This window comes from Entamoeba histolytica, genomic scaffold (genome assembly GCF_000208925.1).
Source record: "Entamoeba histolytica HM-1:IMSS scf_1104750519317 genomic scaffold, whole genome shotgun sequence".
In the NCBI taxonomy this organism is placed as follows: domain Eukaryota; phylum Evosea; order Mastigamoebida; family Endamoebidae; genus Entamoeba; species Entamoeba histolytica.
In genome coordinates this window covers 5,209-29,622 of record NW_001915021.1, presented here as the reverse complement: position 1 = coordinate 29,622, position 24,414 = coordinate 5,209, and the positions used below count along the sequence as shown (strand labels likewise).

Genomic DNA, 24,414 nt, shown 5'->3' with positions numbered 1-24,414 from the left:
AAAAAAAAACTGATGAAAACTTAAAAATCGAAAAAATAAATAAAAAATTGAATTGTACTGATGAGCCAACAACCAGCTCCTCCACAACCTGTTCCAGGTATTCCCACTAGTTGCACAATGAACATTAGTAGTTCATTTGTTATTAGTTATATAACTAATCAAGGCGTTATAAATTTATATGGAAATCACTCCCAAGACGTACAGAATTTATTGAGTGGTATTAAACAAAAAGAAGATCAAAATAAATCACAAACAACTAAAGAAACAGAAAAATACCAAACAACAAACCAAGAAAAGATTTCTCAAAAATCTTGTGATCACCAAAACATTTCTGAAATAAATGAAATGAAAGAGTCACAACCAACTGAAGAAGAATATCTTCATGGAAGTGATCCAGAATTAAGTACTGTTACTAGTATTCTTAAATCAATGGAAAGTGATTTAACAGCTTTAATCAAAAAAGAAAAGACTATTACTGAAACAGTTAACCAATTAACAGAGTCTAAAAAAACTTTAAAATCTCCAAGCCAAGTTCAAGACCTTCATGAACAAGTTGAATCTAATGAAAAAATGCTTGAAAAAGTTTCTAGTGAATTTGGTAGATTAAAATCTTTTTCAGTAAGTATGAGTGAAATGGTACGTCCTCAGTCAAGAACAAATGGACATGCACAAGATGGTCAAGTAACTACTAAAATTCCATCATTAGAAGAAATGGAAGTTCAACCTGTTATTGGACAATTAAAATTTCAAAAGAAAATTGTTGAATGGACAAATATGCGTAATTATCGCATTTTATATAGAAGTAGTAAAGATGGACTTAGTGCTCGTTCTTTAAATGCAAGAATATGTGGAAGATCAAATATATTAATTATTGTTTTAACAACTAAAGGATATGTCTTTGGATCCTTTTCTTCTATTCAAATCCCACCTCCACCAAGACTAGGAGATTTACATGTTGGAGCTGATCCAAATTTCTTTGTATATTCATTCCAAAATCCATTTAATACCGAACCTTTAAAGATTTTAAAGAAAAATTCTCAAACATCGATGAAGATATATTGCAATAAAGAACAGTCATATGTTATTGGTTGTGATTGTTGTTTTTATATTAGATCAAATTGTCCTTGTCATGTCCCTTCAAATTTCTGTGATAATTATAATGAACCTTCAGGAAAAGGCAATTTGTTATTTGTGAACTGTGTTTATCCAGAAAAGTTTGCACTTCAAGAATTGCTTGCTGTCGAATTATCTGATTAATTTTTCCTTTCTTTTTACTACTTTTGTTTTCTTTTAAATAAATATTTTCATAATCCTTGTAAAATTTATTATTAACTAACAAAATTAATTTTTAATGAAAAACTAAATAAATTAATTATTGTCTACCATTTGAGATGAAGCAGAAGCTTCAATACTCTCTCCTTGATCTTCAACTGTATTTGTAGTAGTATTTGTTGTTAATTTTATTTCCGATGAAGAAATATCTTTAGATTTTGTGTTAGTTTTTGTTGATTCAGAATGATTTTTATTATGAGAATCTGATTTTGATTTATCAGAAGTCTTTTTGTAAATAGCTTCTAATTCTGTTCCTAATTCTTTGAAAGTAGGTCTATCTGATGGTTTGTGATTCCATGCTTTTTCAATAATACCTTTCAGAATACAGTCAGTACTAACATGAAGTCGTTTTCCAGCACCTACAAATCTTAATATTGATTCTGAATCAGGGAATTTCATTGGATCATATGGATCTCTTCCTAACCAAATTTCTAACATACAAATAGCAAATGAATATACATCTGATTTTAATGTCATTTGATCTTTTCTACTAATTTCTGGTGCCATATATACAGGTGTACCAATATTTTGTAAAGCAATAGTATTTGATGATTCAATAAATGAACGAGAAGTACCAAAATCAGTAACTTTAGCAGTAATAGGATCATGTGGATTTTTAGAATAAACCAAAACATTATCAGTTTTTAAATCACGATGAAGAATATCATTTTGATGTAAATATTCCATACCACGTGCTATATCTTGACAAAATCTAACTTTTAATAAATCACTCATTGGATTTGTTTTCATGAATTTTCTTAATGATCCTAATGGACAAAATTCGGTTACAAGACATAATGTATCAGCAGTTACTACACTTCCAATGAAATTTACAATATATGGACAACGAATACGTTCCATCATTTCTGCTTCTTGCATGAAATTAGGTAAAAGCTCTCCAAGACCAACTAAATCAGTTTTCATTACTTTAACTGCAACATCAACTCCTCTCCATTCAGCACGATAAACAATACCAAATGTACCACCACCAATAGGTGGATGTTGTAAATGAATTTCTTCATAATCTAATTTAGTAGAAAGAGCAGATTCAACTTGAAGATTTAAATAAACATGGAATTTAGATACTTTAGATTTTCCTTTTTTCTTTGAATCCGATTCATGAGATGATCCTGATTTACCACTTCCTGATGGAGTTGATTTTGAAATATGAGATTTTTTGATTGAATTTGAACCATTTGTTCCTGAAGTTTGGGACTTTCCTTCACTTTCACTATTTTGACTTGATTGTGAACAATGTGCAATTAATTCAGGATTTTCTTTTTTAATATCTTTTAATACATTTTGAAGTTGACCATAACGTATTGTAATAGGAACTTTTTCATTTAATAATGCAGTACATTTTGCCATAAATGAAATTGAAAGATCAACACTCTCCTTTGGTCTAATTGTTCCAGTGAATGGTTTACACATAATTTCATATTTTGTATAATCACCAGAATGGAATGTGAAATGCATTGGATATTTCCAATTGTTTGTTAAAGTTAGAGGATAGTCTATTGGTTCATCAATTTCAGGTCTTATATCACCAAAATCAATTGTATTAGTTGAGAAAGAGAAATAAGGATTTTCTTGTTTTAAATCAATATATTGTGAATTTGTTTTATCAAATGGAATGATTGTATTCTCAAAGATAATAAGTTTTTCATCATCAATTTCTTGTTTAATTTTTCTAGTTAATCTAATATACAAAAGTAAGAAGAGTATTAAAGTAAAGATATAATAAAGAACATAAACTATACTTCCTATTCCCCAAAAAAAGAAATTAGTAAGTGATTTTGATACATTCTTACAATGTGCTTTATCTTGTGTATACCAATCAGGTTGACATTCACATTCAATACATCCATCTCCTCCATCACATTCTTCTCCTTCATCCCATTTTCTATTTCCACATGTAGCAAGAATACAACCAGCTCTAGCTTTTGCATATTTTTTTGTTCCATTAACACAAACACAATGATCACATCCATATCCTCCATCACATTCTTCAAAATCATCAACTTGTCCATTACCACATGTTGGAACTGCACACTTTACTACACCATCAATTTCCATTGGTTGTGTTCCATATCGACATGCACATGCATCAGTACATCGACTATCATTATATCCTTCAACAGAAGGGTCACATTCTTCATCTTTATCTAATTTACCATTTCCACATAATGTACATACTCTATCATTTAAAATATATCCATCAATACATTCACATTGTCCAGAACTAGTTGAACAAATACCATGTTCACCACAATCATGTGGACAAGTTGTTTTAATTGTTAAATTAATTGTTGCGGCATATTCTTCATTTATTTCAAGATATAAGAAATAAAGATGTTCATGATCAAGTTTTTGAATGAGTCTAGCAAGACGAGAATTTTCACCACAACCATATGTTCTTGTTGCAAGACATTTTGTTGGTGCAGAATTACAATCAATAGAAATATTATCAAGAGATCCTTCAACTAATCCATAATCACTTAATTTTGCTTCAATAAAATCAAGTGTAACATCAAAAGCACCAGAGTCACAAGTAGAAATATCTATTATTTGATCACTTCCTTCAATCATAAACCAAAATCCTTTATTTGTCGAAGGATTACAAATATTTCTTGAAATAACGGCATTTTCTAAGTTATAAGAACCTCTAAAACCATTTGGACTTATTATAGAATTCCAAGAAATAGTAAAAGAAGTACTTGAACAACTATGATGAGTATCAGAAATATAAAGAGTAAAAGAAGGAATAGTCATTGAAGCATATCGAGAATGAATAAAAACATAATATGGTACTTTTGGATTAATAATAGCTGTTAAACGAGGATTACGAATATATTCTGAAATTCCTCCATTTCTATAAAGACATTCTCTACTTTCTTTTTCTGAGAAAGATGGTAAACATTTTTCAGTTGTTGCAAGAACAAGTTCAGTTCCAATTTTTGTTTGTTGAGCATCTGCAAGATTTATATCATCTACTGTATATCTTTTGTTGATTTCAATATTGACTTTTGCTCCTTTATCACTATTTAATTGAACCCATACTCCATAAGTATATGGACGTGTTGGATCAACAAATCTTGAACAAAGAGTCAATTGAAGTTTTCTTCTTTCAACAGGTAATTCAGGAATAATTACTTTATAAGAAAGTGGTTTATTATCTACTCTTTTTTGATCCAAATTAATAATAAATGGATTTTCAGAAAGTCCAAGTTCAGTTGTTAAATTATTTGATTCATCAATAAATTTTCTACATCCTTGAATATTTGAAGCATCATAAATGGAACAATTTCCTTCTCCAAACCACATATATCCTGGCTGACATCCTGTACAATCTCTTGTATATCCATTTTTCTCATCACATAACATACAAACATCAGGTTTAGTACATCCATTGATACAATTTTTACCAAACATACATGACATAATACAATTTCCTTTCTTGTCTGGTGTATATCCTTTTTTACAAACACAATCTTTTCCACATCCATTACTTCCATCACATTGTTCAGTAAAAGAATCCCAAATTCCATCTCCACAAATAGGTTCTTTATCAAATTCTGCTTCACTCACTTGTTGAGCATTAACAAGAATAAGAATTAGTATAGTAATAAAAAGCATCAAAGAATGATTTCATAGATATGACCTTTCTTTATGTTTTTTTTTTGTCAATCTAAAGAAAGAAGAAAGTTTCAATTGCATTGGGATTTGATATAAAGAATATTCCAATCAGGGAGTATAGATTATTTTTTTCGAAATTATGCCAAATTGGTCTCTATTTAATTGCACTGACACAAGTTTACATTACACAGAGAGATTTTTTAAAAAACTATGAAAAACAATTTCAATCAGTATAACATCAATTTTAGGATAATTTATTCAAAATTTGAATGTATAATTATTTCTTTTTTTACATCTTTTTAAAACTTCTTTTTTTAGAATCAATGTGGAACATTATTACTCCACTTGTCTCTCTTCTTCTTTAATATTTGGAATACTCAGACTTTTGTTTGTCTTTTAAATATATATAAATAGAATTCTTAACACCTTTTTCTTTGATAATTATGTTAACTCCGAAAAAAAACTTAATACAAACTATTCTATAAATATTATTACATTATCTTTTTTTCTTTCTATTTATTCTTTCATAACCCCCCTTTTATAATTTTATTTATTAACAAACAACAAATATTATAAATCTTTTACATATAATTATTTTTGATTCTTAGTCGGACATAAATACAATTTTTCGTTTTAGACATTCATGTCTTTGGTAGTTTATGACAATATATCCACAAGAATATTTGTAGAATTTCATCCATTTAGATTTTCCTTATCGAATTTATTGAATCTAAATTTCTTGAATTTCCATTGATTTCCATTTGTAATTATTTATCATCTGTTTTTGTTTCTTTTTTGAGAAAACTGACGTGAACAAACTATAAAAAGTTGTATAAGAAACTACTTTTAATATATTTTAATGTTTTTTAAGAAGACTAATATATTAATTTTTATTATATGTTTAATTTAACAAGTGTGAAATAATAAATAGTATTTATCCTTTACTGTTGTATAGATAGTTTTATGTTATAAATTAATACTTATATATGATATTTATGACTTGAATTAAGAAGAAAAAAAATATATCCAAGTCTGTGAATATTTCTAGTAACCTCCACTTAGTGACTGGTAATAAAAAATAAAAAGCAACTTACTTTGTCATAAAGAAACATCTATAATTAATATAATCTACAACAGAAATAGACACTATTAAAAACAATTAATTAACTTTTTCTTTTAATAAATAATTGATTTTCATATTTTTATTTATTTGTTTTAATTCGTTGTTATAAAAAAAAATATAAAACATAAAGAATGAATAAAATTCATTTATTTAAAAAAATTTTTGGAAATGTTCTATTAATCGTTCAATCTCTTGTGATGTTTTAGATAAATCAAGACTAGTACTTAATTTTTCTTTAATATTACCTCCAATAAGAGAAGCACTAATTTCCATCATTCCATTTTTATTAATGTGAATTGTAAATTCAAATTTTTGTTCTCCACGCTTTCCACTGGGAATTCCATTAATACTAAGTTTTGTAACTCTTTCAACCCCAAGTGAACTAACATATTTACCAAATCCACGATAAATTATAAAATCTGCATTAGTTTGATTATCTCGAGTGGTACAATACTGTCTGGTTGTTCCTTTTGTAGGAAGTGTTTCTCCATCTTTAACAAGTACTTCAAATTTTCCTCCCTCTACTTCTATTCCAATTGGTATTGGAACAATATCATATACAACTTCATGACCAATAGCATTTTCTTGTTTTAAATGTGCTAAATAGGCAGCTCCTTTTACAACGGCAGTAAGTGGATTAAAGTTATTATTAGAAAATATTACTTGACCAAATAAATTACTAACTTCTTCTCTAATTCTTGGCATTTTAGATGTTCCACCAATTAATAACACCAATTGAACATTTCCTTTTTTATATCCTTTTTTTTGAGTGATTTGTTTTATTTTATTTATAAACCTTTCATATAATCCCCTTGCTTCACATTCTTTTTCAAATTCTTGTCTTGTAATGATAGTACCAATATTATCTTCACTATGCTCTTTACCTAATAAACTGTCTAATTCTAATTCTACCTCAGGCATTATATCTTTGGTGGTTTTCACTTCTTTTTTAGCTAATTCATTATTAATTCTATCACTTAACTCAACTTTAACTCGTTCTGCTTCTTTCTTTAATCTAACTAATTTCTTTTTATATGTTATCTTTTCTTTTTGAGTCATTCCTCGTTTCTTTTTATAATATCCCGGAATATCTTCTTCTACTTTTTTTTTAATAATGTCTATCATCACTTTATCAAAATCATTTCCTCCTAAATCTTGATCTCCTCCATTTGATTCTACATTAACACTATTATCACTTATTATTTTACAACAAGCTACGTCTAATGTTCCTCCTCCAAAATCAATTACTACAACTCTATCTCCTTCTTTTAATGAATTTGGATATTCTCTTTTATATTCAACAATAGCTGCTGTTGGTTCATTTTCAAGTATAACATTCTTAATACCTGCCAATTGACATGCCAACAAAGTTGCATCTCTTTGTTTATCACTAAAATTAACTGGAACAGTAACAACAACATTTGATATTTGATTAATTCTAACTTTCATTTGTGCATTATTATATAAATGTTTTAATATCATTCCACTTATTTCTTCTGGTTCAAATTCTTCAGTACTTTGAGTTTGTGGGTTATAACATTCAATATATGCATTTCCATTATCTCTCCTTTTTACTTTAAATGGCCAATTAGCACGATCTTCATAACTCACATCACTCTCATCCCTTCCTATAATTCTCTTAGAATCGTAAATAACACATTCACTATGAATATCATCCTTCGCACTATTTCCTACAATTGTATTGCCATTAGTGCCTAACTGTGATAAACTAACCCATGAAGCCACTTGGTCTTTATTTTGTTCATCTTGGATTATAGTAGGTTCATTATTCTTACCTTTAAAATAAGCAATAGAAGAATAAGTTGTTCCTATGTCAATTGCATATGAAATTGAATCTTGATCTTGTTGTTCAGCCATTAAATGATAGTTTTAAGTTCATTTTACAATTAAATATCCCTTTGAATAAACATCATTTATTTTTTTTTTTTTTAAAAAAAATGACTTAGTACTTCCCATTCTGGAATTTCTTAGTTATTGTCTTTTTTTCATATACATTTGTTTATATAATTTCCATTTAAGACTAATTTGCTATTAATATTATGAATGACTATTAGAGGTGCATTGTTTATTAAAATGGATTATTATTTATTAAGAAAGATGAATATTTATTTTGTTAATAGTGACTATACTTTGAACATAGATTGGTATCATCAATTAAAAAAAGTTTCTTTAAGCTGTGTCGGTGATAAATGAGATGATCTATAGTCATAGTGTTATAGACATACTCGCATTAAAACAGTAGTATAAAGAATGATGTGTATTTTATTACTCATTAAATTCAAAATAAAAATCAGTCAACAACTTAAATGAAAGAACTATTTAATTTGATAATGGTTGAAAAAAAACTTTATTTCAATAGAATTAAAGCATGTCAAAAAAACCGAGTCATCCATTTCTCAGTATGATGTAAAATATAATCAATGTGTTAATCATTATGAAATGAAAGTAGAAAATTTAGAAACACAATATAAACATTAAAATCATTGTTTTATTTATCATTTTTATCTTCTTGTTATGTTGATGTCATGCTTGGTTAGAAAATGTAATGTTCATTGTTATATAAATGATAGTGTGGATTATTTGGATGTTGTAATGTCATGTGTTATATTAGAATATGTGTATTTGTAAAGATGATAATATTAATGAATTGGTAATGGTGGGAATATGTTTGTAATGAATTGTCTGAATCAAAGAAATTGTATTATCAAAGAAAATGATTTACATGTTAAGAAAGTATGGAATATTCATAATAATGAAGTGATAATGAAGTTAATGAAGTGATAATGAAGTGATAATCAAATAAGAAATAATAAAATAAAGAAGAGTTTTAATAACAAACAAATGAAATGAAGAATAAAAATGAAGAAAAATGAAAGAGATTAAATCAAAATCAATCACGGAATGAAGAAAAGAAAAACACATGTTAATAAAAACGAATAAAAGAATAAATGATGAACAAACTTCAAACACAAAGATTGTGATTAATTTTTCATGAACCAAAAATGATATAAAAAACATAATACCAATTAATTAACTACTTTTTCTATTTCTTATTGATGTTTTGTGCCAATACATTTCTCTTTCTCCTCATCTTATTCTTTATTAGATTCATTTAGAATGTGTGAATGTGTGTATCTCCGTTTTCTTCTTTTTATCTCGTCATTTTTGTTTTCTATTTACCAGTTCTTTCATTATAAGTTGTTTGAAAGTTGAATAATTACCATAATGAGAATAATGCAGAAGTGATGATGACGACATTCTTATTTTAGTTAAGTAAAGATGATTTTGGTAGTTCATTTGTCATTTAAACATCTCATCATCACCACAATCTCATCAATTCAATCAGTCAAATGTCTTGCAATCAACAAAAAGAGTGTTGTAAAAAAGAATGTCAAGAGAAAGAATGTCAAGAGAAAGAATGTTGTTGTCCAAGAATAAAAGCATTTAAGAAATTTATAAACACATTTGAAAAAGCACAAATTGGAAAAGAAGCCCCAGAATTTAAAGCACCAGCATATTGTCCATGTGGTTCAATCAAAGAGATTGATATTAATGAATATAAAGGAAAATATGTTGTATTGTTGTTTTATCCATTGGATTGGACATTTGTTTGTCCAACAGAAATGATTGGATATAGTGAACTTGCAGGACAATTGAAAGAAATCAATTGTGAAGTTATTGGAGTGAGTGTAGATTCAGTTTATTGTCATCAAGCATGGTGTGAAGCAGATAAAAGTAAAGGAGGAGTAGGAAAATTGACATTCCCATTAGTATCAGATATTAAGAGATGCATTTCTATCAAATATGGAATGTTAAATGTCGAAGCAGGAATTGCAAGAAGAGGATATGTCATCATTGATGATAAAGGAAAAGTAAGATACATTCAAATGAATGATGATGGAATTGGAAGATCAACGGAAGAAACAATCAGAATAGTTAAAGCAATTCAATTCAGTGATGAACATGGAGCAGTTTGTCCACTCAATTGGAAACCAGGCAAAGACACCATTGAACCAACACCAGATGGAATTAAGAAATATTTAACAGCACATTAAAACAAACAAGATAATTTAATACAAATTATTTTATGGTTTATAAGAAGAAAATGATAATAAATAAAAGAATAAATATAATGATTTTAATAAAGAAAAGAAGAATAAGAAATACTACACAACAGATGAATTTAAATAAAATGATATATTTGTATAAAACATAATTTAAACACATTGAGTTATAAATAAATAGAAATGAATAAGAAGAAATAACAATTAATAATTTAAACAAAAGATAAAGTAAATAATAAAATAACATAATAAACACATCAAATTAATAATAATAAACAAATAATAAATAATAAATAATTCAACAAATAAATTAGTACAACAGTTAATAAAAGAAAATAAACATAAATAAAAATAAAATGATTTAATTCAATTAATGAAATATCAAAACTACAAAAGAAAATGAAATTAATAGTAATAATAAATATTCTTATTTGGTTGTTAATGAAATACAATTCCAATAATTTAAAAAATGTGATGATAATTTTTTCAATTCAATCAAAAAATATATTTCATCTTTATTAGCATAACTATTATTTCTGTTTACAGACATCAAATGAAAACCACAGTAAAGAATAAATAAGAAAAATGAATATTAAGAATGAAAGATATAATATAATAATAAATAATGTTATAAAAAAATCAAACAATAATTTTCTATAAATGTAATGAAAAACCTCTAAAATCTTGAATGATTCAAGAAATTTACATGTTTTATCATTTTATTTATTCCAAATTATGTTTTAGTCAATTTTTATTATATTAAAATGTCTTTATAAAATATCATTTTACTTTAACTTTCTCATTGAGTTTTGAATAATGAGAAATAGACTTTTCAAAATTAAAATTGTTTAATTCAGTGAATAACAAAAACAACTCTTCAACCATAACATTCTTTTTCGTAATTTTAACAATGAGAAGTTATATTAATTCATTGTAAACCAATAAACATTAAAGACATTTACATTATCCCAAAAAAAAAACGATAAGAAAAACAAATAATACAATTTCAAATGGGGTATTTTTGGATAAACAAAAGTTAAATAAATAACATGACTTTCTTTTTCATTAAAATCAATACGTTATGAAAAAACATAACAATCAAATAAATCAGAAATAATCAACCTAATAATTTGTTATGAATTAAAGTTATACAAAACATTCATTAGAAATAATAAAAAAAAATGAAAAAATCTGCATGTGAGAAACAAGCAGAGAAAAAGAAATAATTAAGAAAACTAACTGAATTTATTAATAATTAATAATAAAATATAACAAAAAAAAACACAAAGCTGAATTTAGATTAATTAAAGTTTGTAGGAAGAAAAGGGAAATAAAAGAAGATTTTTATTGAATGAACCAAGTGAATTATTCACAAATCTAAAAAAAGAAAGTCCTACCATCAATAGCACTCTAACAGAACAAAAACTCTTGAGAATAATATACTTTGTTATGACTAAAACTTACAACAAAGATGAAATGAATGAAGTTAAAAGAGAGTCAAAGAGTTTTGAAGGAGTACAACAAGGAGTTTTACTTGCATTATTAAATTCAATTGGATTTTCATTTGAGTTTAGAAGACCTGAACGATTTGCTATTAAGACAGTTCAATATTTAATTATTAATAATGTCTATTTCAATGAAAAAAAGTTAGATTTTGGAAGTGTTATTGATGAATATTGCGATAAACAATATGCATCTGAAATAAAAAAGGATATGTCATCAAACCAAATTAAAACAATTAAAAGAAGAAGAGATTTAAATAGAGCAGCTTTAACATTTAATTGGCTTGTTGGATATGCAGAACAAAATGGATATACTGTTCATAAACGCTCTACAAAATCATCTAAAAAAACATTACAAATGGAAAAAATTAATGAAATTTCATTAAATGGTCAAACTATTATAACTCAAACTCAAATGAGTCATATTGGAAAACAAATGAACCAATATATTGTTTCTCAATTTGTAAAAGAAGAAAAAAGTTCTACATTACCTGCTTTTCATCCTTTTAGTATTAATTTATTACAATTAAATCAAAAAAATAAATTACCTCCTTGCATTGACCCTCCTCATCAATTATCTATTAATCCTAATCTTTTTTATAAAAATTTTAATCAACCCACTAACGAATTAATCTCTCCATCTCAAAATCAAAATTCATTAGGTATTGACTTTATTACAAACTCTTATTATAATCTTTCTTTTGCTCCAGTTTCTCCTCATTATTATTCATTTGTTTATTGATTTTATTTTTTATTTTTTATAAAAAAATTTCATTTTATCTAAAGTTGTATAATTATTATTCCATATAATTCTTAGTAAAATGAATTAATCATAATTTTCTCCTTTTTTTTTTTAAGTCAAATAATATATTTATGATGATAAAAAGCAATTCATTTTGATGACTTATTTTGTATTGTTTCTATCTTAAATATGTTAAATAAATAATTTTCTCTTGAAATTAATCATATAAAAAATCTAATCTCTCAAATGTTCATCTTTTTATTTTCCTTTAATTTATCTTTTCATTAGAGGGTATAAGAAAATTCCTTTTTATGTGATTTTTAAGACGTAGTGTTATGTTCTATTTAAATTCAATAACCATTTGAATATATGTTCATCTTTAGTTTTTTATAAATTGTTATGGAATGGAATAAGAAAAATAATTAAAGAAACGCAACAAAGAATTGTTTTAAAATAATACAGTTAGTATGAATAACATTTTATTTTTACATTTAACAACCATCATTTATATGTAAGTAAATATGAAGTATTGAACAGGACAAGTCTATCCTTCTTTAAGAAAAGAAAGAAGATTATAATATTGAGAGGTTTCTCTATTTCTTAAGAGAAGAGACTAGTTATTATTTGAAATAGAAATTGAGTAAAACAAACATTAAGAAGTTTAGAAACAACAAATTAAACAAGTTTAAATTTACAAAAAAGATAGTTAATACTAAAACGATTAACGAATTAATAAAATAAAACAATATTTTTGTTTTTTTTTAATAAATACTATTTCGTCATCACATGAACGAGACAAAACGAAAAAAAAAACCTAAGATATTAGAAAGAAAAATGAAAAGAAAAGAAAGATTATAAATAATTTTTTAATTAATTATTAGAACAAAAGAAAAATAAGAACAAAAAGAAGAAGAATAAATAAACTATTTAAATATGATATTCATTTTGTTTTATGGAAGAGAATTTTCGATATTTGTAACAATCACGTTTAATGACATATGAATATAATTCAGTTGTTCTGTAATCATTTTCATATTTTGCGCAATTTGTGAATCATTTTCTAAATTTTGACAAACCCACTGACATTTATTAAGTTGAGCTTTAGCATATTCAACTGACATTTTTAAATAATCTTTAGTATTATCAGAAGTAGGGATTCCATTTAAATCAGGAATAGGAGAACTTTCTGTTGTTTGAGGTAAAAGTAAAGATTGATTAATATCTTGGTCATCTTCATCTTCAATAATATTACATCGTTTTTGTTTAATCCATGGACAATCTCGTCTTCTTAATTTCCAAAAATTTGGTTTTTTTAATGTTAATGTTCCACTTTGAAAATATGGTGAATGACTAAGTCCATCAAGAAATGCTTTTTTCCATCTATTTGGACTTGTTTTAAATTGATCTAATTGTCCAAATATATGCCAATGTGTTGCAACAAATCCATGAATATCATCTTTTAATGAAAAATATGAAACTCCTTTATGAATTTCCATTAATGAATAAATAATAATTCTACAAATTAATATCCATGAAACAGGTCGTTTACTTCCAAATACTTCAATTCCATGTTTACATAATGGACAAAGACATAATTTTAAATGATATTCTTCATTTTCTGGTGTTTCTAATGGAATAGGTGTAGAGTCATATTCGTTAAAAACAGGAATAGTACAATGTTCTATTGTATTCATTTGATTACTTTTTTTCTTTAAGATGAGATTTAAATAGGGTTCTTCTAACTCTTTTTGTTTTCAAAAAAGAAAGGATTTCCAAATACTTTTTCTTTTATCTATTTTTAGAAAATTTAAAATTTTTTCTTTTAGGAGTTGACATCAACAGCTTTTCCTCTTGTTTTGTATTATTTTTCTCTCTTCTTTTTCCTAATCTCTTTTAGAAATCTCCGTTATTTTGCTTTTTCTCGAAGTATTTTTAGCTTTGATTTTTTTTGTAAAAAAATATGAACTTTCCCTGAAGTTATTTTTATCATTTGTTTTTTTCATTTTCTTTTAGTTTATTACTTTTAATTCTTTTTTTGATTTAATTGAAAAGTCTACTAAAGCAAACGAAAACAAAAATAGGGGTAGTGAGGTAATATCTTCCTTTGTGTCATTTATGAAATTAACCAGTTTTTTTCTTTGATAGTATAACATATCATTTATTTTATTATTTTCTTTATCCTTTCGTTTTGTGAACTTGTGTTTAGATTTGTTTTAATTTTATGAAATATTTGTCTTATTATTTTTCGTTAGTTTGTTTTTATTATTCTTTTTAACTCAATCATCCAACAATACTAACATTTCAATGATATTATATCTTTTAAATTAATTTTATCATTGCTATCCATTAGTTACATGAGTTAATGTATTGTTAATAAGTTTTGAATTTGACTATCTCTTTGCGGAGATTGGATTATATTAATTAGTGATGATATGATACAATCATATAGTTTCTTAAGTGTTTTGTAAGTCATTTCTTTTAGTAACAAAATACTCAAGTAACAATCTATTTAATTTGAATGTTATCATACTTAACTTCCTATTTTGTATATTACTCGTTTAATACATAACATCATTTATTTCATTCATATATTTTACAAAAAAAAATATCACTAAGTTGTTCATTGTTCATTTATTAAAAATTTGTATGGTTAATAAGATTTTCTTTTATTTCAAGCATAATTATCATTACATTTTGACATTGTACATATTTATGTAAATATTTAATTTATCTTCCTCCAATAATTATGTATTTTTCTGATAATCCAATTTGAACATTTATACTATAGAATTGATTTGTATTGAAGAAAATTGTTTCATAAATTTTATCTCAAAAATTGCACAACATATGACAAAATGTATAACAACTCAAAAGTTCATTTAAACTGATTCATTTTAATGTAAAAATTGTCTTTAGCAATAGTGACAAAAATTTATTATCATCACACAATGAAATAATGATTTTGAAAGATATACACAAAAACTATTCATCAGATTAAATGTATTTAAAATTAAATAGAGAAATAAAGTAATATGTATTTCTAATTGTTGTCTATAAATTTAATAAACAAAAGCAGTAAATAAATATTTCATTCATTTTCAAAATTATTAACTTGAATAAAACATGAAGACTTATAGAATTTAAAGTATTATATAAAACAAAAATACTTTAATGCAATCTAATTCATATTCTCTGCTTCATAAAAGAAGAAACCAAAGTAACACAAGAAAAACAAAAGATCAATTTAAATAAAACCAGAATCAGAAAATAATTTGTAAATAAAAAGAGAGTTTTTGTTATTCTAAAAAAAATGAATAAAAATGAATATATATTATATTTATTAGTATATATTTTTAATTAAAGTGATATTATGAAAAAGAATAACATTGAAATAAAAGTAATAAAATTAAGTATTTCATATTTTTATTACAAGATAATTTTCTTATTGAAAGAAATTATATAAAGGATTTTCTAGTTTAAAATAAATAAGTCAAGAATGAGTATACGAAGTGAAGAAGTAAGAAGAAAAGATTGGGTTAAACGAATTACAGGAGAAACTGAGTCAGAATTTAGAGTTGATAAAGAAAATTGGATATACCAAAAACCATCACTTTATAGTACTCCTGAAATGGTTATTGTTAATAAAATAACAAAAGAAGAATTTTCATGTGGTTGTCTTGAAATGGTTCCTCTAAAAGATTTGAGAAAGTGTCAACATCAATCTACTCAAGATATTACTTTTGAAATTATATTGAGAGAAGACGATGAATCAATTGATCATGTAAATGTTGCAACAATGCAAGCAATGAAAGAATATAACAACTCTGTATTTCTTGTTGCTTCAAATTTTAATGCAGTAGAAAGTGTGAGTGAAACAATAGAACCTAACGAACTTAATTTTACTACAAATTATATTTATGATGGGACTCAAGGACCAATAGCATCTCTTGGAGCACCTGCAGCTGCATTACAAAGAACTATTTTTCCATTTTATAATAAAACGACAAAACCAAAAGAATGGGAACAAAGTCAAGAAAAACAAATAGAAATTCTAGGAGAATTAAATTCAATTTATCATGTTATTAATGGATATCCAATTCTTGAAAAAGATGTAAAAGAACCAAGTGAAAAAGATGAAGAAAAATATCTTTCAGTCTTTCATTCAAATGTAGAAGTTACTTATATTTATGGAAGAAATGAAATGATACTTATTCCAAAACAAATGAGAAATCGAATTGATCAAGTATTTGCAGCTGCAATTAATATTGGACAAGGATGTAGTGGATATAGGAATTATGAATTAGTTAATAGAAAACCCAAAGTATTATCATATGCTCTTGATTGTGGATATGAGACATGTTACTTAGTTGCAATTAAGAATCATAGAACGACAATTGTATTAACATTATTAGGAGGAGGAGTTTTTGGTAATTCATATACAGATATTTGTAAATCAATTATAAAAATCCATAAACGATATAGTTTAGGTAATAATGGTGAATTACGTAGAGTAGTTCTTCCTTTATTTTCAAAAGGAGGAAAGGGAGTTATTGAAATTCTTATTCCTTTATTACAACAAGAAAAAATTTTATATAAAATTTTTCATTATCAAAAGAATCAATTAGTTAAAACAACTTATTAAGTACTAAATTCATTTAATTTAATTTTAATTGTTGTTCTTCAAGATATTTTTTAAAGTCATCACCTATTCCCATATATTCAGCAATTTCTAATATTGATTCATCACATTTTCCAATAATTTGAAGGTCATTAATTTTATTAAATGAATTAAAGTCTTTCATATTAATATATACTCTTGGTGTATTCTTTTTTGTTAAATCAATTAAAGAGGCAAATGGTTGAACAAGTAATGAAGTTCCTAAAACAATTAATAAGTCACACTCTTCTACTTTTTCAAAATTATTAAAGAATTGTTGAGGTAATCCTTCTCCAAAGAAAACAATATCTGGTTTTACTAATCCTTTACAAGAATCACAATAACATACTTTTCCATCTCGTACATTATCTATAAAATAACTTTGTTTAAATGATTTTTTACATTTTAAACAATGACCAGAATAATAATTACCATGTGCCATAACTAATTTTTCATTAGGAAAACCTGATTGAATTTCAAGTCCATCAATATTTTGAGTAAAAAGCATTGAAATATATCCTAATTTATTTAAATAAGTTAAAAAATAATGTGTTGGTGTTGGAAAATATTTTCCAAGACCTGGCATTAATTCAGATGCAATTGTATAAAATGGTTTTGGATTTGACTTAAAATAATTAATGTCAAAAACAGCAGTTGGAAATGGTAAATTATATGCTTCTAAATTATCATATAACCCTGTTCCTGGTGTTCTAAAATCAGGAATTCCTGCACTTGTAGAAATTCCAGCACCTGCCATAACCACTACATTTGATGGTTTTCTATATTTCATAAATAATCCAAATCCTTTTGCATTTTTTGGTAAAAATAAGGGAAGAGTATCATATAATTTTTGAACTTTTTCTTTTGGAATTTCTCTCTTACACTCTTTACAATATCCCCCTTTCGTTCCACAACTTACTGGATGTTCATGTTTCTCTCGACATTCTTCACACATAGGTTTTCTACAAGTTACACAAACACATTCTGTCAATTGACCACATTCACACTTAAATGAAAAAGTTTTTAATTTTAATTCATAAATTTGTTTTGGAAGATGTTGACATTCTTCAATTGACATTTCTATATATTTAAGTTCTATTTAATGTTTAAAATGAACTTATTAGTTTATTTTGATCATAACAAAAACATAAAAATATGATAATAACAAAGAGAATAATATTTGTCATAAAAAACAAAAGAATGATGCATGAATAATGAAATAATTTATTTCATTTTTATTCAGTCTTATTATAACTTTTTGTAATTTTATAATTGTCTTTATCATTTTATATTTCTTCTTTGTTAAAGTAAAGTTATATTGGATTTTAATGTACTACATCAGAAACACCACACAAAAATTAAAATAAATTAAAGTATTGAACTATTAGTTATTCTTTGGTTACGATGTTATCTTTGGTGGATATAATACATATTTAAGATGAATTGGTTCTTATTTATTAATATTCATTAAGAGTGAGTGATAAAGAAGTATTTATTATGATTGGAGTATTATTTAACAACACACAAATATATTGAAAATAAATAGACTTGAATCAAACATATTTGTATTGTCAAGAAAAAAATTTGACTTGTTAGTTGGTTATATTGATAATAATTAAAATTGGTTATAAATATAATGTTGTTGATATGTTCAACATAAAATAAATAATATAAAGAATGAGGTGTTTTAATATTTATCAATTCAAAATAAATATCAAATAACAACTTAAATAATTCTTCATTTAATTTGATAATGTTTGAAAAAAACTTTATTTCAATTGAAATAAATCATGTTGAAGAAATTGATTCAATCACTTCTCACTATGATGAAATACTAATTATTAAGTAAATCATAATTAATTTCTTTTTTTGAATTTGAAGAATAATATTTAAAAAACTACTACTTAGTAAATTTGATTATAGTATGCATTATATGTTTTTTTTCAATGATATATGATAAACACTAAAACTCTTTTATTAATTCTGTAAGTATTTTTTTATTTTAGTTTCTTTTATATTGTTATAGTACTAGAAGTGAATGAAAAGAAGAATGAAAAGTAAAAAAAAAAACAAAATGGTTATATCATTAGAATCAAGACTTTAAGTTTTACAAGCTAAATAGATTTTTATTATATTCCAAGTTGAAACAAACTGAAATTATTAAATATTTTTTTGTCATTCTCTCTTTTCATATAAACATACAGAAAATGATATTTTTAATTGTAATAATAAATATCAAAAATCCTTCAAAAGAATAAAAATACCATAAAAAGCAAAAACAAGAAATATAGTTATATGTTTTATTATCAATGAATTGAATTTATATAGAAATAATTCAATATTTATTCAAGACTAGAGTAGATAACTTAGGAAATAAAAACGTCAATTAATAGATATATCCATAATTTGATTTTCTTAATATTAAGAAGTGATTATTTCAATTTCTTCAATATGTTATATTGGTATTACAGAGTTAATTTCAAAACTATCACGTTAGAAGATTCTTCTAATATGCTGCTAGAGTTGTAAATGAAATTGTAAATACAGAAAAGAAGAAAAATATTTTAATCAAATTATTTTTTATTTCTAAAATTTCTAAAGAAAAACAAAAAAAATAAATGAAATTTTATTTCTGCTCAATGGGAATTTGAACTTCTTCTTTCTTTTCTTGTTTTACTTCTTCTTTCTGTTCATTTTTTGCTTCTTCTTTTGGGGATGTTTCAATACTAATATGATCCTCTTCTTTCTTTTCTTCTTTTGATTGTTTGTCTTCAGTAGTAGTAATAGATTTAGCAGTATTACTTAAATTCTTTCTTAGTGTAGCAGTAACCGCATAACTGCTAAGACATTTTCCTTTCATTAATAAACTCACAACTGCTTCAGTAAATTCTTTCCAATACACTCTCTTTTCACTTGCAGTTAATGCCATAACACGTTGTTTATCATTATTTCTACCAACTTGGACAACAATTCTAAACGCTTCATTTCCTTTTTCATGAAATTCTAATTTACCATTATCAGTTTTGGCTTCAAGAAGATACTTATCTTTAGCCAATTTTCCTATTTTACTGAGCATCTTCTTCAGATCAACATTCTCTCTTAACATTACACTTATTGAATTTCCATCTTCATCAATAATAACATCTCTTTCATAAATAACTTCTTTCATTGGAACCATACAATTTTCAATTGGCTTTTGTTCTTTAATTGGTTGTTCAAATAATAATGAATAATTCTCCATTTCTAATGCAAAAGCATTAATGGTTGGTTTAACAATATCTTCGTCTTCTGAATCAATGTATGAAATTACTGCAATTCTTCTGTTATCTCCATTGTATCCAAATGTTAATGTGCATTGATATCTTTCATCTCCACTCAAAACAGCAGTAACTGACTTTTCTTCATCAATAACAACAAAATTATCTGAATCAAACGTAGACGCAAACAATTCTTTAATGGTTTGAAGTTGATCACCTGAGTTCAATTCTGCAACCCAAGTATGGTCATCTACAAATGCCGTTCTTAATTCAACTGGAGTACTTTTACGGAAAAACCAACTAAACATTGACTTTCTTAGTTTTATCTTTTCAAGATTTTAGTTTTTTTTCAATTCAATTTCTTTGAATAACATTTTTATTTCTTTTTAAATAACATAAATTATTAAAATAGCAAAAAAAAACTTTTTAACTTCTCGTATGAGCGTGTCATCCTTGCGCAGGGGCCATGCTAATCTTCTCTGTATTGTTCCAATTTTATGGGATTTCCACCGAAGTGGATCCCAATTTTATTTTTCTTTTTATCCATTTACATATTCTTTTTTATTATTATTTAAAATTATGAGTGATTACATTTTATTTATTATATTTTTATAGTTTTTTTATTTTAATAATAAATCCTAAAAATAGTGTTTTCTCAATTATTTCCTTAATTTAACATCAACTAATCAAAATTTATTTACTATTGATGTTGATTGATGATTAAATCTTAACAATTTAAAATGAAATAAATATGTTTTCCTTTTTGAAAGAAGGTTCAAAGTTCTTTCTTTTAATAATTGTACTAAACAACTTCATTACCTTTCATAGCAAATACACTTTTTCATAAAAACATTTTTATTTATATTTGGTATTAATATCAATACAAAACAAATATTCTTTGTGATAAAGGAATGAGAGAGTATCATCATAATTTATTTTCATTGTATTAAAACTGTATTTTTAATAAAAAACAGAACTTAAAAAAAGATTAAAGATAAAATGAATTTCTTTAGAACTGTCAAAAATGTACAATTACAACAACTATCACAAACAAATGAATATGAAATTTGTTTATATGACATGAGAACATCAAATAAATTCATTGAGGATAAATCAAAGAAGAAAATAAACATTTATATTCATGGTAAACCTTCTTCATTTCCTTTTGACAACATTTATTCCACTAATGAAATATCAGTCTCTTCACCATTTAAATTTATTCATTCAGAACATTATGAAACTCCTTCATTTTATGGAAGAAGAGTTAGAACGTGTTTTGTTAAAATAATACTACAATTATCTTTGCCATTAACTATTATTATTATTTCATTAAATAATATATTTGGAAAACAATTGGTAAGTGATATTGATGATGTTGTTCTCTCTCCAGAATTACTTCTTCAATATTATCTTCATATCATTTTCCCAATAAAAACATTAGACTCTTCTACTATTATTTGTGGTGATTTTCTTGATGATTTAATATATAAACCATTGTTACTTCATTCTAATTCTCTTCATACTGAAGTAGACTTAATTCAATGTAAAGATGAAGAGCTGGAGCAGGAAATAAGTAAGATTGGTGATAATAATGACATTAGACTGCTTGTATCATTATCTAAGATCAAATCAAGAGTGGGTAGTCTTGCTCGTAGTGAGTTAGTTGCTTTAGCATTATCAAAAGAGTTATTAGAGTCAGTCAATCATTGTTCACAAAATAAACTCTATAAAATGTACTTGTCTCAATGGTTTTCTTTAATGACACTGTTATCTTCAATTGCTAATGCTTCTAAGTCAAGTGTTGGGGTCTTGAATTTTATTAAACGATATACTGATGCCATCAAGAAAATAACTCCAGAGAAAATTAAAGGAGGTCTTGTTTTCTTTCATTTATTTCGTTCATTCATGAAACATACAAGACTAACACTACAACCTTCAACTCAAATTAAAATCATTCAAGGTACACTTAATCATCAATTAAACACAAACGATATTGATTGGATTAACTCTCCTTTTCCTTCATTATTTTCATTTGAAATTAATGATTTTATTTCACCATCTTTTGGCATTTTAATGAATTATTTTTATGCTCTTTCTCCTGAAATTCAATTCAAAGTTGGTTTACATTCAACTCACTTACATGTGTTTTACACTAACTATTTAAATGAGCAAAGTAACATATCATCAAGTGAAATTAAATGCATTAATATTTCTCATCTTAACAATGTATTACAACTAAGGTTCATTTTATTTAAACATTAATACTATTATTTTGTTATTATTATCAATTTTAGTTAATTTTTTATTATAATCTCAAGTAACTCATTCCATCAATTTGTATTTAATACAAAAAAGCAACTGAATATTTTGGAGATTTGCTGTTTTGAACTTGTTTTTGTCTCGCTTAGCAAATTGGGTTTTGGTTGTTCAAAAAAAACAAAGTACTTCTTTAGCATTTTTTTTCTTTTATCTTTTTGGAAATAGTCAAGGCAGGCAGTAATGACTCTTTACATTTAAAAATAGGTAAATATCCAAGAAGATTAAAGAACATTGACAGTTATTTTTATTTGAAAAACCATAAAAAAAGAAGTGGATTATTTGGGGGAAATTTGTTTTGTCTAAAAAGAGTGAAAATAATTTGCAATACAATTCTTCTATAGAAACAAAGAAGTTTCAGAAAAAAAAGCAAAAAAAGGATTAGATGCCTATCTTGTTGTTTTTGAGAGTTATTTGTGGTTGTAAAATCATCTTCTAATCAATAATTATTTTGAAGGATGAAAAGCACATTATGGTTGATTGTTTTATTCAGTCTTCATGTATATAGTCAATGTTATGATGAATGTCCTTATTGTTTATGGGGGTTATGTCATGCATGTACCAAAGGATGTAGCTATGGTTCATGGCGGGATAATGCCTTCTGTTCATATTGTTATAGTTTGTTTTTTCTTCATTAATTAAAATTAATTGGTTTGTGAGGGTTATTGACTGTAATAGAATGTAAAAGAGGGTGTGAAGCATGTGATGAAGAATATCATTGTACAAAATGTAATTTAGGATATTGGTTACGAAAATATTCATCTAAAGTAAGTCTATGTGAAAAGTGTCCAACTGCATGTTTGGAATGTTCATCACCGACACAATGTTCATCATGTTCTAAAGGATATTATTTAGATAATGGAATGTGCTATCGTTTGTTGCTTCTTTTATAAAATTAAAATTTGAATCATTAAATTTTCAAAGATAAGAATTAATCAGTAGAATGTCCTATTGGTTGTAGTTTATGTTCTGGTCCTGATTCTTGCATTACTTGTGAAAGAAATTATGGTGTTGTTGTTTATGGAGATTCTAGTTGGTGTAGTCCATGTACAACAATTCGTTGTTCTTCATGCCAAGTTGGAACATATTTGTCTAATGGATTATGCTCTGGTTTGTTGAGTCTTTTATTTGTAAATGATATGAAGAATAACACAGTATTAATGATTAGCATGTCCTAATGAATGTACGACATGCAACACTTTTAATGAATGTACTGGATGTAAAGATGGATATTATTTGGAGAATGGGAAATGCGTTCTTTGTTCAAACAAACTCAAAGGATGTACTTCTTGTGATATTACTGGAAGTGTTTGTTATGAGTGCACAACAAGATACAGACTTTCACAAGGATTATGTATAGGATGTCCTACTGAAAGAGGAGAAGGAGTTGATATGTGTAATAATAAAGGATGGCAAACTATCTGTCAATATGGATATATTGATCCATATGGTGGTTGTGAAAAGTGTAATGGAGGAGATGCATGTTTAACTTGTACTTATAAAGAAAATAGATGTCAAAGTTGTAAAGATGGATATTATTTAAATCGTAATAAATGTGATAAATGTGATGTTTTAGGATGTGCATGGTGTCAAGATGATCATACTTCATGCAAACGATGCAAAGAAGGATACTTATTAAAGAATGGGGAATGTGTGTCTTGCACTGAACTACCAGAATGTGAGTATTGTAGTAATGAATGTAAAAGATGCTCAAAAGGATATGCATTTGATAGCCAACATACTTGTACTAAATGTAGTAATTGT

The 24,414-nt window shown here is 25.6% G+C and overlaps 11 protein-coding genes across 11 annotated transcripts in view, besides 3 other annotated features; 6 read left to right on the top strand and 5 right to left on the bottom strand.

Annotated features, from left to right (window-relative positions):
- Positions 1-60: 60 nt before the first annotated feature.
- Positions 61-1,257, top strand: EHI_201280 (uncharacterized protein; the record flags this gene model as incomplete). The annotated part of the gene is made up of 1 exon (XM_646908.1): positions 61-1,257. The coding sequence occupies one exon, from the start codon at positions 61-63 to the stop codon at positions 1,255-1,257; it is 1,197 nt and encodes a 398-aa protein (XP_652000.1).
- A 111-nt stretch (positions 1,258-1,368) lies between these two features.
- On the bottom strand, positions 1,369-4,968 carry EHI_201270 (protein tyrosine kinase domain-containing protein; the record flags this gene model as incomplete). The annotated part of the gene is made up of 1 exon (XM_646909.1): positions 1,369-4,968. One exon carries the CDS (start codon positions 4,966-4,968, stop codon positions 1,369-1,371), a length of 3,600 nt encoding a protein of 1,199 aa, XP_652001.1.
- Positions 4,969-6,241: 1,273 nt separating this feature from the next.
- On the bottom strand, positions 6,242-7,969 carry EHI_201260 (heat shock protein 70, putative; the record flags this gene model as incomplete). The annotated part of the gene is made up of 1 exon (XM_646910.2): positions 6,242-7,969. The coding sequence occupies one exon, from the start codon at positions 7,967-7,969 to the stop codon at positions 6,242-6,244; it is 1,728 nt and encodes a 575-aa protein (XP_652002.2).
- A 166-nt stretch (positions 7,970-8,135) lies between these two features.
- Positions 8,136-8,545: a repeat region.
- Positions 8,546-9,457: 912 nt separating this feature from the next.
- Positions 9,458-10,200, top strand: EHI_201250 (peroxiredoxin). The gene has a single exon (XM_646911.2). The coding sequence runs from the start codon at positions 9,463-9,465 to the stop codon at positions 10,165-10,167; it is 705 nt and encodes a 234-aa protein (XP_652003.1). The 5' UTR covers positions 9,458-9,462; the 3' UTR covers positions 10,168-10,200.
- Positions 10,201-11,625: 1,425 nt separating this feature from the next.
- On the top strand, positions 11,626-12,420 carry EHI_201240 (uncharacterized protein; the record flags this gene model as incomplete). Its single annotated transcript, XM_646912.1, has 1 exon — positions 11,626-12,420. The coding sequence occupies one exon, from the start codon at positions 11,626-11,628 to the stop codon at positions 12,418-12,420; it is 795 nt and encodes a 264-aa protein (XP_652004.1).
- Positions 12,421-13,370: 950 nt separating this feature from the next.
- EHI_201230 (uncharacterized protein) lies at positions 13,371-14,114 on the bottom strand (the record flags this gene model as incomplete). The annotated part of the gene is made up of 1 exon (XM_646913.1): positions 13,371-14,114. The coding sequence occupies one exon, from the start codon at positions 14,112-14,114 to the stop codon at positions 13,371-13,373; it is 744 nt and encodes a 247-aa protein (XP_652005.1).
- Positions 14,115-15,916: 1,802 nt separating this feature from the next.
- Positions 15,917-17,062, top strand: EHI_201220 (uncharacterized protein; the record flags this gene model as incomplete). The annotated part of the gene is made up of 1 exon (XM_646914.1): positions 15,917-17,062. One exon carries the CDS (start codon positions 15,917-15,919, stop codon positions 17,060-17,062), a length of 1,146 nt encoding a protein of 381 aa, XP_652006.1.
- Positions 17,063-17,075: 13 nt separating this feature from the next.
- EHI_201210 (Sir2 family transcriptional regulator, putative) lies at positions 17,076-18,155 on the bottom strand (the record flags this gene model as incomplete). Its single annotated transcript, XM_644933.2, has 1 exon — positions 17,076-18,155. The coding sequence occupies one exon, from the start codon at positions 18,153-18,155 to the stop codon at positions 17,076-17,078; it is 1,080 nt and encodes a 359-aa protein (XP_650025.2).
- Positions 18,156-18,701: 546 nt separating this feature from the next.
- Positions 18,702-18,948: a repeat region.
- Positions 18,949-19,448: 500 nt separating this feature from the next.
- Positions 19,449-19,603: a repeat region.
- Positions 19,604-19,703: 100 nt separating this feature from the next.
- Positions 19,704-20,642, bottom strand: EHI_201200 (leukocyte-endothelial cell adhesion molecule 3, putative; the record flags this gene model as incomplete). The annotated part of the gene is made up of 1 exon (XM_644932.1): positions 19,704-20,642. The coding sequence occupies one exon, from the start codon at positions 20,640-20,642 to the stop codon at positions 19,704-19,706; it is 939 nt and encodes a 312-aa protein (XP_650024.1).
- A 691-nt stretch (positions 20,643-21,333) lies between these two features.
- EHI_201190 (uncharacterized protein) lies at positions 21,334-22,596 on the top strand (the record flags this gene model as incomplete). The annotated part of the gene is made up of 1 exon (XM_644931.1): positions 21,334-22,596. The coding sequence occupies one exon, from the start codon at positions 21,334-21,336 to the stop codon at positions 22,594-22,596; it is 1,263 nt and encodes a 420-aa protein (XP_650023.1).
- Positions 22,597-23,108: 512 nt separating this feature from the next.
- EHI_201080 (protein kinase domain containing protein) overlaps positions 23,109-24,414 on the top strand; it is a gene marked incomplete at both ends in the record, with an annotated part of 4,180 nt that continues 2,874 nt past the window's right edge. The window contains 4 exons of the mRNA XM_644930.2: positions 23,109-23,268; positions 23,311-23,523; positions 23,593-23,760; positions 23,819-24,414. The exon at positions 23,819-24,414 is cut by the window's right edge and continues 2,874 nt beyond it. Coding sequence (XP_650022.2) covers positions 23,109-23,268; positions 23,311-23,523; positions 23,593-23,760; positions 23,819-24,414 — 1,137 coding nt within the window. The remainder of the gene's footprint in view (positions 23,269-23,310; positions 23,524-23,592; positions 23,761-23,818) is intronic.